The 19,389-nt window shown below is 39.7% G+C and overlaps 1 protein-coding gene across 8 annotated transcripts in view; it reads left to right on the top strand.

Moving 5' to 3' along the window:
- Nucleotides 1-19,389, top strand: part of dph6 (diphthamine biosynthesis 6) — a 198,813-nt gene that overhangs the window by 75,889 nt on the left and 103,535 nt on the right. For 7 of the 8 annotated variants that reach the window (XR_009067117.1, XM_057859083.1, XM_057859086.1 and 4 more), the window contains exons 8-10: nucleotides 2,625-2,718; nucleotides 9,197-9,356; nucleotides 16,609-16,746. Coding sequence is in view for 6 of the 8 variants with exons in the window: in XM_057859083.1 (XP_057715066.1) it covers nucleotides 2,625-2,718; nucleotides 9,197-9,356; nucleotides 16,609-16,746 (392 nt within the window). In the remaining 2 variants the exon portion in view is untranslated. The remainder of the gene's footprint in view (nucleotides 1-2,624; nucleotides 2,719-9,196; nucleotides 9,357-16,608; nucleotides 16,747-19,389) is intronic. The other variant, XR_009067118.1, reaches the window with a different exon arrangement.

Raw genomic sequence — 19,389 nt, 5'->3', positions numbered from 1 at the left:
TCAATTCGATTCGATTCAGAGGGTCACGATTCGATTCGGTTCGATTCGGCAATGCATCGCGATGCCTTAAAGCCTGGGATGCATTAAAATTCTAAAGCAAAGCATATTTTTCGTGAATCATGAGGCAACACAAGCGGTCAGACATTAAACAACTTTTTATTGGCTCTTGTGTCACTCCTGGTTCAAGTCAAATGAAAATACTTTTAGATATATATTTAAAAAAAAAAGAAAACAGATCACAGCATTTAATTGGTGCTTTGAATGAGACCAGGGCTTTCTCTTTTTTTTACACACAGTAGCAGCCTTTCACACAGTGCAACATCTGAACTCCTGTGCAAAATCAGTAATAACAGTCACTAGAGGTGTGCATCGGTACTGCCCTCACGATTCGATTCGATTACGATTCGGAGGGCCACGATTCGATTCGATTCGATTCAGAGGGTCACGATTCGATTCGGTTCGATTCGGCAATGCATCGCGATGCCTTAAAGCCTGGGATGCATTAAAATTCTAAAGCAAAGCATATTTTTCGTGAATCTTGAGGCAACACAAGCGGTCAGACATTAAACAACTTTTTATTGGCTCTTGTGTCACTCCTGGTTGAAGTCAAATGAAAATACTTTTAGATATATATTAAAAAAAAAAGATCACAGCATTTAATTGGTGCTTTGAATGAGACCAGGGCTTTCTCTGTTTTTTTACACACAGTAGCAGCCTTTCACACAGTGCAACATCTGAACTCCTGCGCAAAATCAGTAATAACAGTCACTGTATTTTAGTCACAACAACCCATCGATAAAAATATTCAAGTAAATATTAAAGAAAGCGACAAAGAAAATATTGTAGTGCAGCAGCATCTTTATCGCAATATCAATCCAGGGATCAGTTCAGTTGCAAACAAAACATCCAACTAAATTGCAATGTAGAACAAAAGTAAAATGTAGGCCTAGCCCACTATATATGTGCAATCAACTTAGAAATGCAATCAGTAACTACCACATAACACTAAAAAATAATGAATTAAAATGAAGTGCAGCAGCATTTTAGCAGCCATAACAATCTGTTTCAACATGAGGAAATATCATTTTTTTGCAATTGAGAGAGCAGAGAGATAGTAGAGGTTAGATGGGGCCTAAAAAATCCAGCCCGACCCGACACGGCCCGCTGGTATTGAAGCCCGACCCGGCTTGGAGTGACGCGGAAAAAAAAAAAAGGCAGCAGCAATTTATTTTCATTTCTTCGAGATGGCAGAAAAAACGCATGTTTCTTAATGTTTAAATAGTCTACATATTTTTGTGATCATTATAGAAGCATTTACACAACGAAATAACGCTGGGAAAGTTTAATATTAAAAAAAAACATGCGATTTTGCAGACAGACAGAGGAGAAGATTCAAAAGGATCACATTTGTGTTGCCTTTGTGTGCATAAAAAAGTGTCTTTCGTAACGAATTTTCAGTTGGCAGAAAAAAAACGCAAGTTTTCTTAATGTTTAAATAGTCTACATATTTTTGTGATCATTATGAAATCATTACACAACGAAATAACGCTGGGAAAGTTTAATATAAAAAAAAAAAAAAAAAAACGAGTTTGCAGACACTCAGAGGAGAGGATTCAAAAGGATCACATTTGTGTTGGCTTTGTGTGCATAAAAAAGTGTCTTTCGTAACGAATTCTCAGTTGGCAGAAAAAAAACGCAAGTTTTCTTAATGTTTAAATAGTCTACATATTTTTGTGATCATTATAAAATCATTACACAACGAAATAACGCTGGGAAAGTTTAATATATATTAAAAAAAACGAGTTTGCAGACACACAGAGGAGAGGATTCAAAAGGATCACATTTGTGTTGACTTTGTGTGCATAAATAAAAGTGTCTTTCGTAACGAATCGCAAGCGCCACAGCGGAGGAGAAGAAAAAGTGGGCGGCGCCACTGCTTCATGTAAGTGCGCAAGCAAATGCACAATACAGAGAGCCTGCTCTCGGTTTTATACCATTTTTAAAAATAATTTATTAGTCCGGCGCGGGGCGGCCCAACCCGACCCAACCGTGAATGCTTAACATTTTGGGCCCGATCCGTTCGGGTTCGGGCACAAGATCTAACCTCTAAGAGATAGGACATAACATAACAATGGCTGAAGCGGAGAAAGAGGGAGCAAGAAAGATTCTTGATGCACCTAAGACATTGAAAGCTGACATCTGGAGACATTTTGGCTTCTATGAGGTTGGTGGGAAACTTGACCAGAGTTATGCAGTGTGTAAAAAATGAAACATGACAATAATAATACAAATGGGGAAACCAAATCCATTGCATCACCGGAATTGCGCAGGGAAGATTTTTGAACGTACTTATATATTTTAAAATGCGCTGAATCGATTCGGCTTGTTGCCCGCATCGAATCGAATCGTCCATGCCCCGCATCGGGATGCATCGCCGCATCGATTATTGTTGACACCACTACTAGATATGGTCAAGTGTCCGTCATTTTTCTCACTGGAAAAGTATAAGAGAGGAGTAAAGTACCTTTTGAGGGGGTGACTTGTTTATTTTCCTGAAGTTTACAAAAAGAAGCACCTCCGTCTGATTTGAAACCCTAACCCTGTTTTTTTCCGATGTGTCCCAGAGATTCGTCTGAGACAGTGATTCACTCCCCGGACCCGTTCTCTCCGGTCGGCTACCTGCGCTTCACCGCCATGCACACGGAAAGCAAAGCCAGCGTGAGTAGTGCTGAACTGTTTTGACGGATGATATCGATGCTCTTTGATGCGAACCGATGAACTTGATGGCGAAAAAAAAAGTTTATCCGTCTTTGCCGTTGATTGCTTCCAAAGCACTCACAGGGCAAAACAAATAGAACAAAAGCCTTTGGTGTGCGATAACTTTGTTCAGGAGTAGAGGAGGAGCATGGAACTGGAGGCTAGAGTTCAGATCAGCTTCCAGAGGGGCGCCTCTTTCGCATACTCTCTCTATCGCTCTCTCGCTTTCCTCTCTCTCCCTCCTCCAGCCTCACATGGCCTACTTTGACGTCTGCAATATTCACTGCTGCCCTAAACTAAGCCTAGCTTAATAAACATGTCCCCTCACATTAAGGCTTTTTGCATTCAGGTAGTAGGCTAAGTGGGTGCAGGCGGGGTTTGCAGGGATGTAACAAGAATTGTTTTTTTTTTGTTCTTTTTCTTTTTTATGCTTAATCAGAAGAAGCTTAAAGAAAAGACCTGTAGGGCTGTGACTGTTTTTTAGTTACTTTTTAAAAGAGCATTCAATTGAACAATCCCTATATTACTAACAATTTATGGATTCAAGAATCAAATTAGGTTAGGTTTTATTCACTTTGGTTTTCTGCTTCAACCTTCTACTGCGGGACACTAGGAGGTTCCCCTGTATTTACTTCTCAAAATGTAAAAGAGTAAAGGAGACCTCAAACGTTTCAATGATTTGCTGATGATGAATCTGCTCAATCAGCAAGCAACTAGCAATATGGAATCGGTATATGCCACTTTGTAGCACCTGCTTATATGTAATGGAAGTTACATATATTGGGCACGGATACCATGTGGTGGTAATGATTTTTACGCAAAGATGAAACATATATATATATATATATATATATATATATATATATATATATATATATATATATATATATATATATATATATATATATATATATATATATATATTAGGGATGTCAAAATTATCGCGTTAGCGGGCGTTAATTAATTTTTAAAATTAATCACGTTAAAATATTTGACGCAATTAACACAGATGCCCCGCTCAGATTTAAACCCTCACTTGTTGTGTTTTATGGAGTTTTGCCGCCCTCTGCTGGCGCTTGGGTGCGACTGATTTTATAGGCTTCAGCACCCATGAGCATTGTGTAAGTAATTATCAACAATGGCGGGCTACTAGTTTATTTTTTGATTGAAAATTTTACAAATTGTATTAAAACGAAAACATTAAGAGGGGTTTTAATATAAAATTTCTATAACTTGTACTAACATTTTTCTTTTAAGAACTACAAGTCTTTCTATCCATGGATCGCTTTAACAGAATGTTAATAATGTTAATGCCATCTTATTGATTTATTGTTATAATAAACAAATACAGTCCATATGTACCGTATGTTGAATGTATATATCCATCTTGTGTCTTATCTTTCCATTCCAACAATAATTTACAGAAAAATATGGCATATTTTATAGATGGTTTGAATTGCGATTAATTGCGATTAATTACGATTAATTAATTTTTAAGCTGTAATTAACTCAATCAAACATTTTAACCGTTTGACAGCCCTAACATATATATATATTAAGGGTGTAACGGTACATGTATTCGTATTGAACCGTTTCGGTACTTGGTGTTCGGTTCGGAACGGACGCGCACCGAAAGAGTTTCTGACGTAATGTAACCCTTACTTTTTGAGGCTGTGAGTCGATCGGGTTACAGTTTCTTTGTGTAAATTATATTTACTCCGTCTTTTCTCCTATAATGAGGACCAACACGGTAGGACAAACTGTCAACGGCGCGACAACGTGGCCACCGCGAGAACGCTGTGAAACGTGGCCGTTAAAGTCAATCAGCCAATGCACACCAGTCGCAGTGCGGCCGCGTGTTAGACGTGTCCCAGAAGCGCCAAAAGAATGGCAGAGTTTATTATTTGACGAGAGACGCAGCCCTCCTGCGTCAATGCTACTAGCTAGCAGACCGGAAGTCACTCGAGTAAAAATACTGTGGATCCGGTCGATTTTCAAATTAATATGCAATCGTAACCCACTTTTTGAGTCCATCAGATCTCTTGAGTGGTAGATCAGGGCACAGTTGACTTGTCTTTGTTGATTTATTGCTGTCTTCTCTGCTGTAATAATAACCAACACGGCCCCGTGTTCAATACAAAAATCTCCTACCACAACAAAACAAGTAGGAACTCGTATTCACATAGGAACTAAAGTTATACAACATAAAATATACAATATAAATGAATACTACATCACATTTGTAAAATGCAAACACATAATAAATTAAATAATAGCCCATTTAAATAAAATGAATTGAAATGAGCTAAAGCACCTGTAATTAAATAATAAAAATAATACACAGATCCTGCTTACACAATTATATTTATTAATTTCTGTGTGGCGCTTAAACTTGAGAAAATCCACCAATAAAGCTTTTGAAAACCGTTCATAAGAAAAAAAAAAATCATTGAGGCATTTCATTTGTAAAACATGTTAAAATCTTTGTCATTGGGATTGCTTTTCTCTTTAGCACAGGACTTTTTTCTTCTTTCTTTCACAAAGAAAGCTGACCAATATGTGGGTTCTGAAAGACAAATTGTTGTTGGATTATTATCTTTAAATACCCGCTACTTTTTGAGCAGAATTCCAGCTTTGTATAGGCTACGGTTCCTGTTGTTGAAAGCAAAAAAGTGTGTAATAAACAACTAGCACATTTATATTTTGCATTTTGTTTTTTTACTGTACCGAAAATGAACCGAACCGTGACGTCAAAACCGAGGTACGTACCGAACCGAGATTTTTGCGTACCGTTACACCCCTATTATATACATATATATATGTATATATATATATATATATACACACACACACACACACACACAGTGGGGAGAACAAGTATTTGATACACTGCCAATGAGAAAACCCATTGGCAAGTATTTGATACACTGCCAATGAGAAAACCCATTGGCAGTGTATCAAATACTTGTTCTCCCCACTGTATATATATATATATATATATATATATATATATATATATATATATATATATGCAGTGATACCTCAGCTCACGAACATAATTGGTTCCCAGAATGTGTGTGTAAGGTGAAAAGTTCGTCTTCCGAACATTTATTTCCCATAAGAAACCATTAAAATGAGAATAATCCGTTCCCAGGTCCCCATAAAACATAATTTTCTAATAAATAAGCTTTAAAACTACTCAAAAATATACCTTATTTTCTTTAATGTCTTCTTAGGCTTAACACTAGCCTGTGGTGGGATCTTTTTCGGTCCCATAATAGCAAAAGTACACTCAATATGGTCCAAAATGTCTATCAAACACAAACCACGTCCGCACTCAACGAAAGGGAGGGGACGAACTGGGACGCCGTGAGCGTGCGTCAGCTTCTCGTGGCGCTGTTCGACCGCGTGGTTTGGTTCGTCCGCCGAAAACTAGTTCGTCAGCAGAGACTGTATGCTCGCGAATTTAATGTTCTTGAGGCGAAAAGTTCGTGAGCTTAAGCGTTCGTGAGCTGAGGTATCACTGTGTATATATTAGAGCTGTCCCGACTAGTCGACATAGTCGACGTCATCGATGACGTAAATCCGTCGACGAGCACAACATCCCGTCGACGGTTAATGAAGGGTTAAAAAAATATATGCGTGGAAAGTTAGAATGTCGGATGCTCTGTTTGCAAGCGGGGAAAGCGGCACAAAGCCAAAAAAAAGCGCACCAGAGTGTCCAAAACATTGCCTTATTTCAAAGAAACAAAGGAGAGTACACTCTTATGTCCTGTCTCTTCAATGCCAAGCTTGGCTGCACGTTGGCCGTGAATAAAAACCTCAAGCGCCTTCACGCAGTTTGTAATTTTTTTTTTTTTCATTTTTTGTACACCAGAGGGTGCTGTCGCCTTACTAAATAATAATGTTTCATTGACAATGGGCCTATAAGTGCTATTACTATTGTTCTTAATGCTAATTGAAAGGTTTATTTCATGTTATGGTTTATTTTATGGTATAGAAAATTATATAAGGTTAAAAGGTCATAAATATATACAGTATATACAGTGATTGCACTCAAGGGAGAGATTGTCAATGATAAGGTAATAAATTAAGGTAAATGCAATTCATATAGGCAATTCATTGATATATAAATAAGGTTTAAAAGGAAAAAGGTGAAAAGTTTTTGTTAATTTCTAATTATGTTGCTTTATTTGTGTGCACCGTAGCTCTTACAGTGTGTTTACATCAAGGATGGAATAAAAGTTGTAAACCATCAGTTTAAGAGACCATCTTTTCAATCGGGAGGCTACACTAGTTAATTCTATCAGCATTTGAACTCATTGTTTATTTGTGATGTATTATTGTTATTTACGTGTTTATTTGTACTTTAATAAATAAATTGAGTGTTCCAATATGTTTTTTGTGAATTGATAAGCGTCAACAAAAATTTAATTGCTAAATTAGTAAAAAAAAAAAAATTTAATTATTAGATTAGTCGACTAATCGTAAAAATAGTCGGCTGACTAATCGGGAGAAAATTAGTCGTTTGGGACAGCCCTAGTATATATATATAAATATATGTAAATATATATGTAAATATATAAAATTATATATGCATATATATATAGATATATATACACACACACACTCACCGGCCACTTTATTAGGTACACCTGTCCAACTGCTCGTTCACACTTAATTTCTAATCCGCCAATCACATGGCGGCAACTCAGTGCATTTAGGCATGTAGACATGGTTTAAGACAATCTTCTGCAGTTCAAACCGAGCATTAGTATGGGGAAGAAAGGTGATTTGAGTGACTTTGAACGTGGCATGGTTGTTGGTGCCAGAAGGTCTGGTCTGAGTATTTCAGAAACTGCTGATCTACTGGGATTTTCACGCACAACCATCTCTAGGGTTTACAGAGAATGGTCCGAAAAAGAAAAAATGTCCAGTGAGCGTCAGTTCTGTGGGCGGAAATGCCTTGTTGATGCCAGAGGTCAGAGGAGAATGGCCAGACTGGTTCGAGCTGATAGAAAGGCAACAGTGACTCAAATAACAACCTGTTACAACCAAAGTAGGCAGAAGAGCATCTCTGAATGCACAATACGTCGAACTTTGAGGCAGATGGGCTACAGCAGCAGAAGACCAAGCCGGGTGCCACTCCTTTCAGCTAAGAACAGGAAACTAAGGTTACAACTTGCACAAGCTCATGGAAATTGGACAATAGAAGATTGGAAAAACCCCTGGTCTGATGAGTCTCGATTTCTGCTTCGACATTCTGCTTCGACCATCCGAATGTCGCACCAAAATTAAACGATTACTCGAGGCGGAGAAAATTCTTCGATCAATTTTTTAAATCTAGTTACTCAAATTATTCGAGTAATCGTTTTAGCGCTACACTGTAGGCAGATATATGTATGCATTCATACTGTGGGTAATTTTGGTCCACATTAGCCTGTGGCCGCCGGGATTAGTCGCATGATTTGAATGCTTGACTAATTTGCAAAATTGGACTTGGTGTTTAGATCACATGGAAAACAATGTGTTTGTTTTTTTGTTGTTGTTGTTGCTTCCTGCATGTTTTCATGTTGTGTGTGTGGGGGTCGGTTTGTTATGGACAGAAAACATACCCCGTCGCACACCACTCGTGACCCCGCAGCCTTAAGCCCTGAAGCTATATATTTCCTCACCCCCTCTCATCACATCACACGCCATCCCACAGCCCCCGCCCCACCCTTAGGATGCTGGGGGAAGAGCAGGAAGATCCAGGGATAGTAGAGGCGGTGGCGGGGGGAGCCGACCAGGGGAGAACCTGCCCCGGTTCAGCCTTCTGAAGCTCTTCTCGTCAGGGTGACAGATCGGCGGTGACACCAGCACTAGAGGAGACGGCACCGGGCTCAGGGGGTGGGGACGGACCGCCGTCATTTGCCCTCCATTAATGCTAGTCAAGCTATTTTTCATGCTGGCAAGGAGAGGAGAGGGGATGAAGTATAATTAATTTGATTATCTTATGGCCTCATGCGGTTGACAGCAAATGAAGGGGGGCGGTGGTGAGGGTGAATGAGTTTTGGGCAGGGTGATGTGGCTGTGGATGAAATATGAAATATGTATTTCAATGCAGCGGGCGTAGTAGCAGCAGGGTTTGGCAGGTAATATGTATGTCTCAAGGGAATGCTAATGTTTTGTTATTTAAGGGCAACACAAAAAAGATAAAGAAGAAAACGCATGCCCGTGTAGTCGTCACATTTGACTGACAGCCACTATGATTGAATCTACACTATCCTAACACACAAGTATGTCAGCGCCTTGTTTCCATATTCATTCACCTTCAAGTTACTTGTACCCGGGCCCTCACAAGACTGACACGCATTGAAAAGGTTGAGTAATTATGCAGTGTTTTGTCTGCTTTGGCCTCACGTATCCCTCCAACACACACTCTCACCCCTAATGGCAGGATGCAGTGGCGCGAGCTGTGGTCCACGCTCGTTGTCCTTGCCAGAGTGCCATTGACAAGATGACGGAGGAGGCGGAATATGCTGATGGAGCCGGAGACGACCACCATCACCAGCGACAATTTACATCAGACGCTGACCTTAGTTGTCAGCGAGGCTTCGGTGAGATTCGCTTATTGTGCCGGCATGCGTGAGGCCGTGTATTTATGTCTACACATTGCCTACGTGTGTGTGGAAAAACAGGAGGTGGGGCGATGTCACTTACCGCTGTGCATTTCCCGGATCTGTGTCATGTTCATCGCGATGAATCTGTATTTGAGTGACTGCTTGACCAACGGTGCATTTTTGATTGCCGTTTACAGTATGCATGGATTACCTACTGCATACCATAAGATAGATCCTCATTTAGATTCAGGATACTTAGGTAAAGAAAAAAAGTTATATTTTGCCTTCAGGATGACTCACTTGATTTACTCAAATACACACAAACTTGGAAATATTTCAGAATTTTTCTTTCCTTCCTTGAAAACAACATATTCACACCCCATTCCAATTAGAATCTTGAGTGTAGTGCAGCAACAATTAATCAATTAACTCTAGTAATGTGATTTAGAGCTGTCCCGACTAGTCGAGGTTGTCGACATCATCGATGACGTAAATGCGTCGACGGGCAAAACATACTGTCGACGGGTAATGACTAAGCTTGAGAACGATAAACCGATACGACCGGATATCCGGTTTTACAGGTGTATCGATAGTAAAGTTCGACAGTAATTACCCATTAAATCTTCAATGAACCGATAGTAGAGATAGAATTCGGCTATCGCGAGCACAAGAATCGGCTTCTAATGCCTAGTTCAATGCATTGCTTAATGAGATAATAATTTAGCTATTACTTCACATGCTGCGCTTGTGTCATTCACCACACAGCGCACTTAGATTGAGACCGCACGCACGATATAATATGTACAAGCACAACTCACGGTCGTGGTTGCCTCAGAAGAACCGCTACTAGTCGCCGTCATTACCCGATCGTCACGGGCGTGTCATAACAACGCGAGAGCGAACAAAACCACTAATGCACGATCCGTAGCGTTTTCTTCACAGCTCAAAACGAAACTAGTAGTGGCAACGAAGCAACATGCTCAAACAAGGGACAGTTTGAGCACCGACGCCAGAGACGTGCAGCGATTGATTTTCAACGAACCCAGGAAAAACAAAGTCGGACTTTGAAGTGAGGAAGGCAGCCACTCCAATGGTGGAACGGGCAGCACGACCCTCTGGAGATTTTTTTTCCCCCACGAAACGCAGTCTACTTAAACATGAACATGTGGATTAGTTGATCTTCCTCATGAAAAAATCTGCCCTTCAAAAAAGATATGGACAGTGATGAGTAAAAAATCTGGAAACACAGGCATAAGTGAAAGACTTTGCTGTGTATAAGGTTAAAGTGATGATTATTGACCTGTCTAAAATGCCATATTTTTATTCCCCCAATTATACCAGTGGTAAAGCATAATTTATTATTTATTTATGATAACATTGCAGGTTTAATTATTTTTTTTCTAGAGCTGCTGCATATAATTAATATTTTTTGTCTGTAAGATGTTTACGTTCAAAGTTTGCTCTTAAATTACTTACCTCTTGTGTTCAAAACACCAGGAAATACAGTAATTGAATTACTGCACTTTATTGTTGTCTGTCACTGGAGTTTTATTATAAATCCCATCCAACAAAATGACGGTCATATAGTAAGCCTTAATTTTTTTTCATAAAAAACTAAAACATAACATTGGTATGAAATTTTGTTGTTTAATTTTGCTATTAGAAATGCGGTCTTTTTTTATATGTTTAAAATACTGTACGAACACGCACAACAAATGTTTACTATCGTATCGTTCTTAAACTGTATCAAATCGTATCGAATCGCTCGGCCATAAAAATGTATCTTTTTTTTAATCGAATTGTAACCTGTGTATCTAGATACATATCGAATCGGCTTCATGCCAGAGATTCCCAACCCTAGTAATGACGGGTTTAAAAAAAAATTACATTCAGATAAAGTTTAGAATGGCAGGCACTCGCAATGCAAGCGGTTATTTCAATGTGACCGGCATTGTCAGATTGAGCAAAGAGGAAGAAAGTGGGCGAGCGAGAGAGAGGGAGCGAGATCGGTGTGTTAGGAAAGTGCGTGGGTACCGCGGAGTTCAGTGGCTGCATCCCCCACGTTTTTGTTTTGGTCAATAAAAGCATCCAAAAAGAGCCATCTGACGCCTATCGGTGTTTTTATCCTCGCCGCTGCCTTCCTGAGGAGGAAATCGGACGAACCGACGACAACGAGCCAAGTGAATCGCCGGTTCACTCTTCACTACGGCGAGGAGTTGAAAACACCGCCAATTACCAAACGGGGCAGAATTGGTGACACGTGAAAGTGGCATGAAGCCAAAAAAGCGGACCAGAATAGCCAGAGCCTGGAATTATTTCAAGGAAAATATTGCTAAGCTGAGCTCGCATACCACAGTAGCACGTCGGCTATGAACGAAAACTTGAAGCGCCGTCACCAAACTATAATTTTCGAAGACAACAAGAAACAACAAGCTCGCGGATTGTAAGTCCATACAACTTTCTAACGATTTTTTTAAAAAACGGAAGTTACCTTTATGTGCGCATTTTTATTTAATATAATAATTGATATATATATTATATCATTATATATATATATATTTTAATTATTATTACATTTATTAGGATCATGGAAGCTCCCACTTGGGGAAAATATATACATATATCCTGTATATGCATAATATAATAAAAATATATATGGAAACAGCACTGGCCTGCTTACTGTAATCCATGACTGCACTAATGTTAGTTACTTTATATTATAAAGTATCATTGTGTATAGACATGTGCCGGTTACCGGTTTCACGGTTTACCGTAGTGTGAAAACGTCGCTGTTTCAAAACCACTAAAATTTTCTGTCATACCTTAGTACGGTATTCGCTATTTTTCATGTGCCAAAATGCAGCCGAAGTGGCTTGGTGCAGCAGCGCTCACCCTTCCCGTTTGTTGCCGTGAGTGTCAGTAACGCTATTCTGCTAAACAGCCAGCAAACCCAAAAACCAACCCTCGAAAAGCAAGGCGTACTTTTCTTCAATTTATTGAGGTCTCAAATCGTGGTGAAATATACAAATGAATACATTTAAAACGTTATACAATTGTATTTTTCCACATGTGAGTAGGTTCAACAGGATAGCAGTAGCACCATGAAAAAGGTCGCCAAAAACAAAACATACATTTTCCTTTCAAATTCAATATACAAACTAACTAAAACTTACAAAGACGAATGTTAGCCTAAGCTAAGCTGGGAGAGCAGCTTGGTCGACATTTTATGTCTCACAGCCGCCGAGTGAGAAACAAGCTTGAATGAATGGGGGAGGAAAAAAAGGATCGCGTCAAAGATCGCTAATTGCGAAAGGAGGTCTCACTCCTCACTTTTTGTTTTAGATGAAACCTTGAAACCTCAACAATATTTACATTTTAACTAACTTATAAAACTAACTTATACATTTTTAACTAACTTATTAACTTATGAATTATTTGTTCTTTTTAACACAAAGGCATGACATCATGTAGAAGAGAGTTGACACAGTGGCTGAAAATGGCGAAACTTCAGCTTCTCCCCCTCAAAAAAAGTCATACAGTATATATTTTTTAAATTTTATTTAGAAGTGTTCTTACTTTTTTATAGCAATTATTTTGTTCTTGCTCTATTATTGAGCAACTTGAGCTCTGGCTGTGGGTACAGTCTAGGTTCTATTTATTTTAATTTTATATAAAATATTTATTTTTTGTTAATTTATTTATTTTCACATTAATTTATTTTCACATTATATTCATGTTCCAATTTGCAAATATGTTCTGAAAAAAAAAAACCTGTTCAATGGAAATAAGTTTTTTTTTTAAACCCATACATCTCAAAATTTTGGAGCTATAATTGCAATACCGTGATACCGTGAAACCGCGGTATTTTTGCTCACGGTTATCGTACCGTCAAAATCTCATACCGGCACATGCCTAATTGTGTATATACATATAGTAGTATACTACACTCACCGGCCACTTAATTAAGTACACCATGCTAGTAACAAGTTGGACCCCCTTTTGCCTTCAGAACTGCCTCAATTCTTCGTGGCATAGATTCAACAAAGTGCTGGAAGCATTCCTCAGAGAGTTTGGTCCTTATTTACATGATGGCATCACACAGTTGGTGCAGATTTGTCGGCTGCACATCCATGATATGAATCTCCCGTTCCACCACATCCCAAAGATGCTCTATTGGATTGGGATCTGGTGACTGTGGAGGCCATTTGAGTACAGTGAACTCATTGTCAAGAAACCAGTCTGAGATGATTCCAGCTTTATGACATGGCGCATTATCCTGCTGAAAGTAGCCATCAGAAGTTGGGTACATTGTGGTCATAAGGGGATGGACATGGTCAGCAACAATGCTCAGGTAGGCTGTGGCGTTCCAACGATGCTCAATTGGTACCAAGGGGCCCAAAGAGTGCCAAGAAAATATTCCCCACACCATTACACCACCACCACCAGCCTGAACCGTTGATACAAGGCAGGATGGATCCATGCTTTCATGTTGTTGACGCCAAATTCTGACCCTACCATCCGAATGTCGCAGCAGAAATCGGGACTCATCAGACCAGGCCTACCCTAGAGATGGTTGTGCGTGAAAATCCCAGTAGATTAGCAGTTTCTGAAATACTCAGACCAGCCCTTCTGGCACCATGGCATCATGGATGTGCAGCCGACAAATCTGCACCAACTGTGTGATGCCATCATGTCAATATGGACCAAACTCTCTGAGGAATGCTTCCAGCACCTTGTTGAATCTATGCCACGAAGAATTGGGGAAGTTCTGAAGGCAAAAGGGGGTCCAACCCGTTACTAGCATGGTGTACCTAATAAAGTGGCCGGTGAGTGTATATTTTAATAAATTGATTAATATTATATATTTAATTTTAGTTACTGTGTGTATGTGTGCCTCTCATTCAAAATAATTGTGGTAATATTTCAGTGTGCCCTCTAGTTTATCTATTTTCAGGTTAAAACAAATAAAAGTTGAACAGTTTTTTCCCCTCCCCCAAAAATGCGGAATGCACACCAGAAGAAGCATCTGAATTCACACAAAGTATTCTGAAAATGGTTGTCCGGGACATTGCAATTCATTTTAACATTTAGAACAATATAGACAATGACATACCACAAAAAGAGTTAGAATTGTTTTGACTCCTGTTAAAGAGGTGAAGTCTTTGTGTTTCCGTTTACATTTTTTTCGCACTAGTTAATGCCAGCAGCATTTGACCTCATTGTTTGTGATTTATTATTGATATTTGTTATTTATTTATACGTTAATAAAGAATTTAGGTGTTCCAAAATGTTTTTTTGTGAATTAATAAGGTTCAACAAAAATTTCATTATTAAAGTAGTTAAAATAAAAAATATTAGATTAGTCGACTAATCGTAAAAATAGTCGGCTGACTAATCGATAGGAAATTAGTTGTTTGGGACAGCCCTAATGTGATTAGACAAAAGCTTCAAATCAAATTTAGCTGCTTCAAGGATTCATTTAGTTAGAGTGGCGTTGTCATGGTTTGTTTTGTAAGTTTGCATTAAGTTTTATTGGTTTGTGGATACATTGCCCTCTAGTGGCAGCAGTCAATATGACATAACTCATCTAACATGACAGGATCCAGCTGCACCCTGTTAAGACCAAGTTTTTGTTTGAGCTAATATGAATTGTTTCTGTATTTGTAATTTAGTTTAGCGGTATATTTAACAGAATTTGGTAGGAATGTGTGTTTGAACGATTTGTTAGGAGGATTGTTAAAAAAAATTAAGCTAGGAGACTTTTGCTATGCAACTTAGCCAATTGTTGTTATGTTGTATTTCGATCCTTCGATCTGAAAGTGCAATTCTGCATAGTTTGAAAAAAAAAAAACACTTGGGAATTTTATTTTGTAGCATTTGAAAGTGCAATGTTAGCAAGCCTTTGTTTTACATCTCCTAAAGTTTATTTTGCAATGCATTAAATGTTCCTAATACGATCACTCGATTATTCGAACTAACAAATTGATAGATTAATCGATTACCGTAATGGATGGACTATAAGCTGCTACTTTTTTCTTTCATTTTGAATCCTGCGGATTATAGTCCAGTGCGGCTTATTTGTTGATTTATTTGGGTTAATAGTCAACACTTTATTTGACTGCGGCAGCATAAGACTGTCATAACACCGTCATAATTATGACATGACACTATCATGGGCCTTACTGAATGCTTATGAAAATGTCATTAAGTGTCATCCGGCAAATTATGTCACTAACTCCATACATGTCCAGCTTGTATCTTTTACATCCATTCAACGTGAGATAATTTACAGGATAACACTAAATGACATATTTTATAAGCTTTCATTAATGTTCATGATAGTGTCATGTCATAATAATGATAGTCTAATGACAGTCTTATGGTGGCACTGTCAAAATAAGTGTTACCAAATACCATAGCTAGCAATTAATGAAATAACTGGAACAGTAACTGAAGAAATAATTAGCACAGAACATACATTTTGACTGTTATTTACATCTGTAGCACTGCAATGCATGCTAGGAGGCATGTTGGACAACAACAGTGTTGGCATCAGGTGGAAGCGGAGGTTGACTGTCTCCCCCAAGGGAGCAGTGATAGCCAAATGAAGCTTTTTGAAGCAATGAAGCTTTGCAGCCAATTGGTTCAAAGCTTCATGGTGGTTCATTTGATCTTATGACAGTCGTATGATGCTGCTGTCAAATAAAGTGTTATCGGTTAATATATTGTGGTGTAAATATCCGTTAATACAGTGAGTCCACTGCGGCTTATCAATGAACAAATGCCGTTTTCAAGCCAAATTTGGTGGGTGGCGGCTGATAGTCAGGTGTGCCTTATTGTGCGAACATTACGGTACTTAAATAATCAATAGCTGCAGCTCTACTCGAGTGCCCTTGACACGTCTGATTTTGGAAATCAGGAGGAAGCCAGAGCCTAGAGCAGGGGTGCCCAAGTCCGGTCCTCGGGAGCCCCTATCCAGCTTGTTTTCCATGTCTCCCTCCGCCAACACACCTGAATCAAATAATCAGGATCATTATCAGGCTCCTGCAGCACTTGCTGATGAGCTGATCATTTAATTCAGGTGTGTTAAAGGAGGGAGACATGGAAAACAAGTTGGATAGGGGCTCTCGAGGACCGGACTTCGGCACCCCTGGCCTAGATTATAGGAGGAAAATCCATGCAACTACTGGGAGAACATACAAACTCTCCTAACTACCCCTGCTAACCCTCTCTTCCTCTATGTTTAAAGCGCTCCCTGCACCTGCGCCTCTATCCTGCTCTTCCATGACTTTTCGAGGTTATCAGTGGATTTCTGGCATCAATGGGCTGCAAAGCCAAGACCCCGGGATCCAGGGCCAGACTGAAGCAGCCTTTGTACTCTTGCAAAGTAAGCAAAAGTTCCAGAATAATGTTTTATAGTCCTCATGGCCTATAGACCCCAATCACCAACGACACACAATCATGTGATCGCTGTATTGTGCCGCCATATTGTCCGTCATTGTGTGTCCGTATTGTCAATGATCGTAGTTTCTAAAGGTGGATTCACTTGCAAATTATGGAACCCCCAGTGCTTTCAGACGCTGTAAACTCATTGGATGAGTTGCATAAAAGCCGTTATTTGGAAGAGCATCGGTCGATCCAGTCGCCAGATCCATATTTGATGCCCAAACCCATGTTTCCTCCCGTCCGGTCCCGTCCCGTGCGTCAGAGCTCGTGCTGAGACCACAAAATTTCCAATCATACTCCAGTTTATGTCACGATGACATAAACTAGACAGGACTCCTCGAGGCACACGGTCGAACACCTTTTTACAGATCCACAAAACAAATGCAGACTGTTAAGCGAACTCCCATGCACCCTCGAGGACCCTCCTGAGGGTGTGGAGCTGGTCCACTGTTCCACGGCTGGGACGAAAACCACACTGCTCCTACTGAATCTGATAATATGTGTGTTTCTCATAACATACTTTAGTAAAAGAGAACAATTGTGGCTTATTGAAGCCTACAAGATTAAGTCCGATGTTCCCTTTAACATGCATGAGGTGTCGCGACAAAGCCTGACTGAGGTCTTGTCCTGTTTTAAGCGCACGACAACACAGCAGGCGACCAAGGACTCGTGTCAGATGCTATGTCGACTGCTCGAGCAGAATAGCAAACAGCGACCTCGCCACCAAACAAGGACAAGCTCTTCAAATGTACTCCAACGCCAGACGCTTCTTGAACGCGGTCGTCCAGACAGTGCACTTACGTTAGGCGGGGTTATCATTGTTGCCCTGCAGATGTTTTAAAGTGAGCGCTTTTTGCAGTCTATCTGTAGTTCCCCCGCTTTCTCTCCCAGCTTTTTTTTTTTTTGATGGAGAAAGAGGAGCGAAAGATGAAAAGCATATTTAATGTTTATCGCGGTGCTAGGCTGAACTGCCTGCACAGCGTCGAGACAATATTAAACAAGTTAATATTTAATGAACGGCCTCTTTGTATGAGGATGAAGTAGTGTGAGACGGTGGTGTTGGCAAAGGCAAAACAAACTTGAAGCTCTTTCAAATCATTGCAAGGGGAGACTTGGCTTTGAGCGCCTTTTTTTTTTTGTGTTGAGATTGTGTTTGCACTTGACGTGCAAGCGTGCTGCGTACGCATACAGGGAGGGACAAACACCATTAGCGCTTTACTGAGGCTTCAGTCGTGTTAAAAATACATCAACAAAACGATCTTCAGCACAAAGCCGACGCTTTGCAAATGTGCAGGTTGGCTTTATTGCTAAGCACTGCCTCGAGGACCCCCACACCAACAAAAAAAAAAAAAAAACTGAAGTTGAAGCATGCATACTCAAGCTGTACAACACATTGTTGGAGTTAATCTTTTGAATGGCTTAAATAAACCCTTGGGAAGAAGTTTCTACCAAACTTTTTTTCTTAAGGTATACAGTGGGGCAAATAAGTATTTAGTCAACCACTAATTGTGCAAGTTCTCCCACTTGAAAATATCAGAGAGGCCTGTAATTGTCAACATGGGTAAACCTCAACCATGAGAGACAGAATGTGGAAAGAAAAAAAAAAACAGAAAATCACATTGTTTGATTTTAAAATAATTTATTTCCAAATTAGAGTGGAAAATACAGTGGGGAGAACAAGTATTTGATACACTGCCGATTTTGCTGGTTTTCCCACTTGCAAGCCATGTAGAGGTCTGTAATTTGTATCATAAGTTCTCTTCAACTGTGAGGGACGGAATGTAATACAAAAATCCAGAAAATCACATTGTATAATTTTTAAATAATAAATTTGTATTTAACTGCATGAAATAGGTATTTGATACATTACCAACTAGTAAATATTTCGGCTCTTAGTTCTTTTTTAAGAACCCCTCCTGTTCTCTACTCATTACCGGAAGTAACTGCACCTGTTTGAACTTGTTACCTGTATAAAAGACACCTTCACATGCTCAAACAAACAAACTCCAACCTCTCCACAATGGCCAAGACCAAAGAGCTGTGTAAGGACATTAGGGATAAAATAATAGACCTGCACAAGGCTGGGATGGGCTACAGGAAAATAAGCAAGCAGCTTGGTGAGAAGGTAACAACTGTTGGAGCGATTATTAGAAAATAGAAGAAGTTCAAGTTGACGGTCAATCTGCCTCGTTCTGGGGCTCCATGCAAGATCTCACCTCGTGGGGCATCACTGATCATGAGGAAGGTGAGGAATCAGCCCAGAACTACACGGCAGGACCTGGTCAATGACCTGAAGAGAGCTGGAACCACAGTCTCGAAGACAACCATCGGAAACACATTAAGCCGTCATGGATTAAAAACCTACAGCGCACGTAAGGTCCCGCTGCTGAAGCCAGTGCATGTCCAGACACGTCTGAAGTTTGCCACTGACCATCTGGATGATCCAGAGGAGCAATGGGAGAAGGTCATGTGGTCGGATGAGACCAAAATTGAACTTTTTGCTCTACGTGTTTGGAGGAAAAAGACGGATGAGTACAACCCCAAGAACACCATCCCAACCGTGAAACATGGAGGAGGAAACATT

The sequence above is a fragment of the Corythoichthys intestinalis genome, chromosome 15, assembly GCF_030265065.1.
Source record: "Corythoichthys intestinalis isolate RoL2023-P3 chromosome 15, ASM3026506v1, whole genome shotgun sequence".
Lineage (NCBI taxonomy): Eukaryota > Metazoa > Chordata > Actinopteri > Syngnathiformes > Syngnathidae > Corythoichthys > Corythoichthys intestinalis.
The sequence above is the reverse complement of the archived record's forward strand: the minus strand, read 5'-3'. Positions and strand labels throughout refer to the sequence as shown.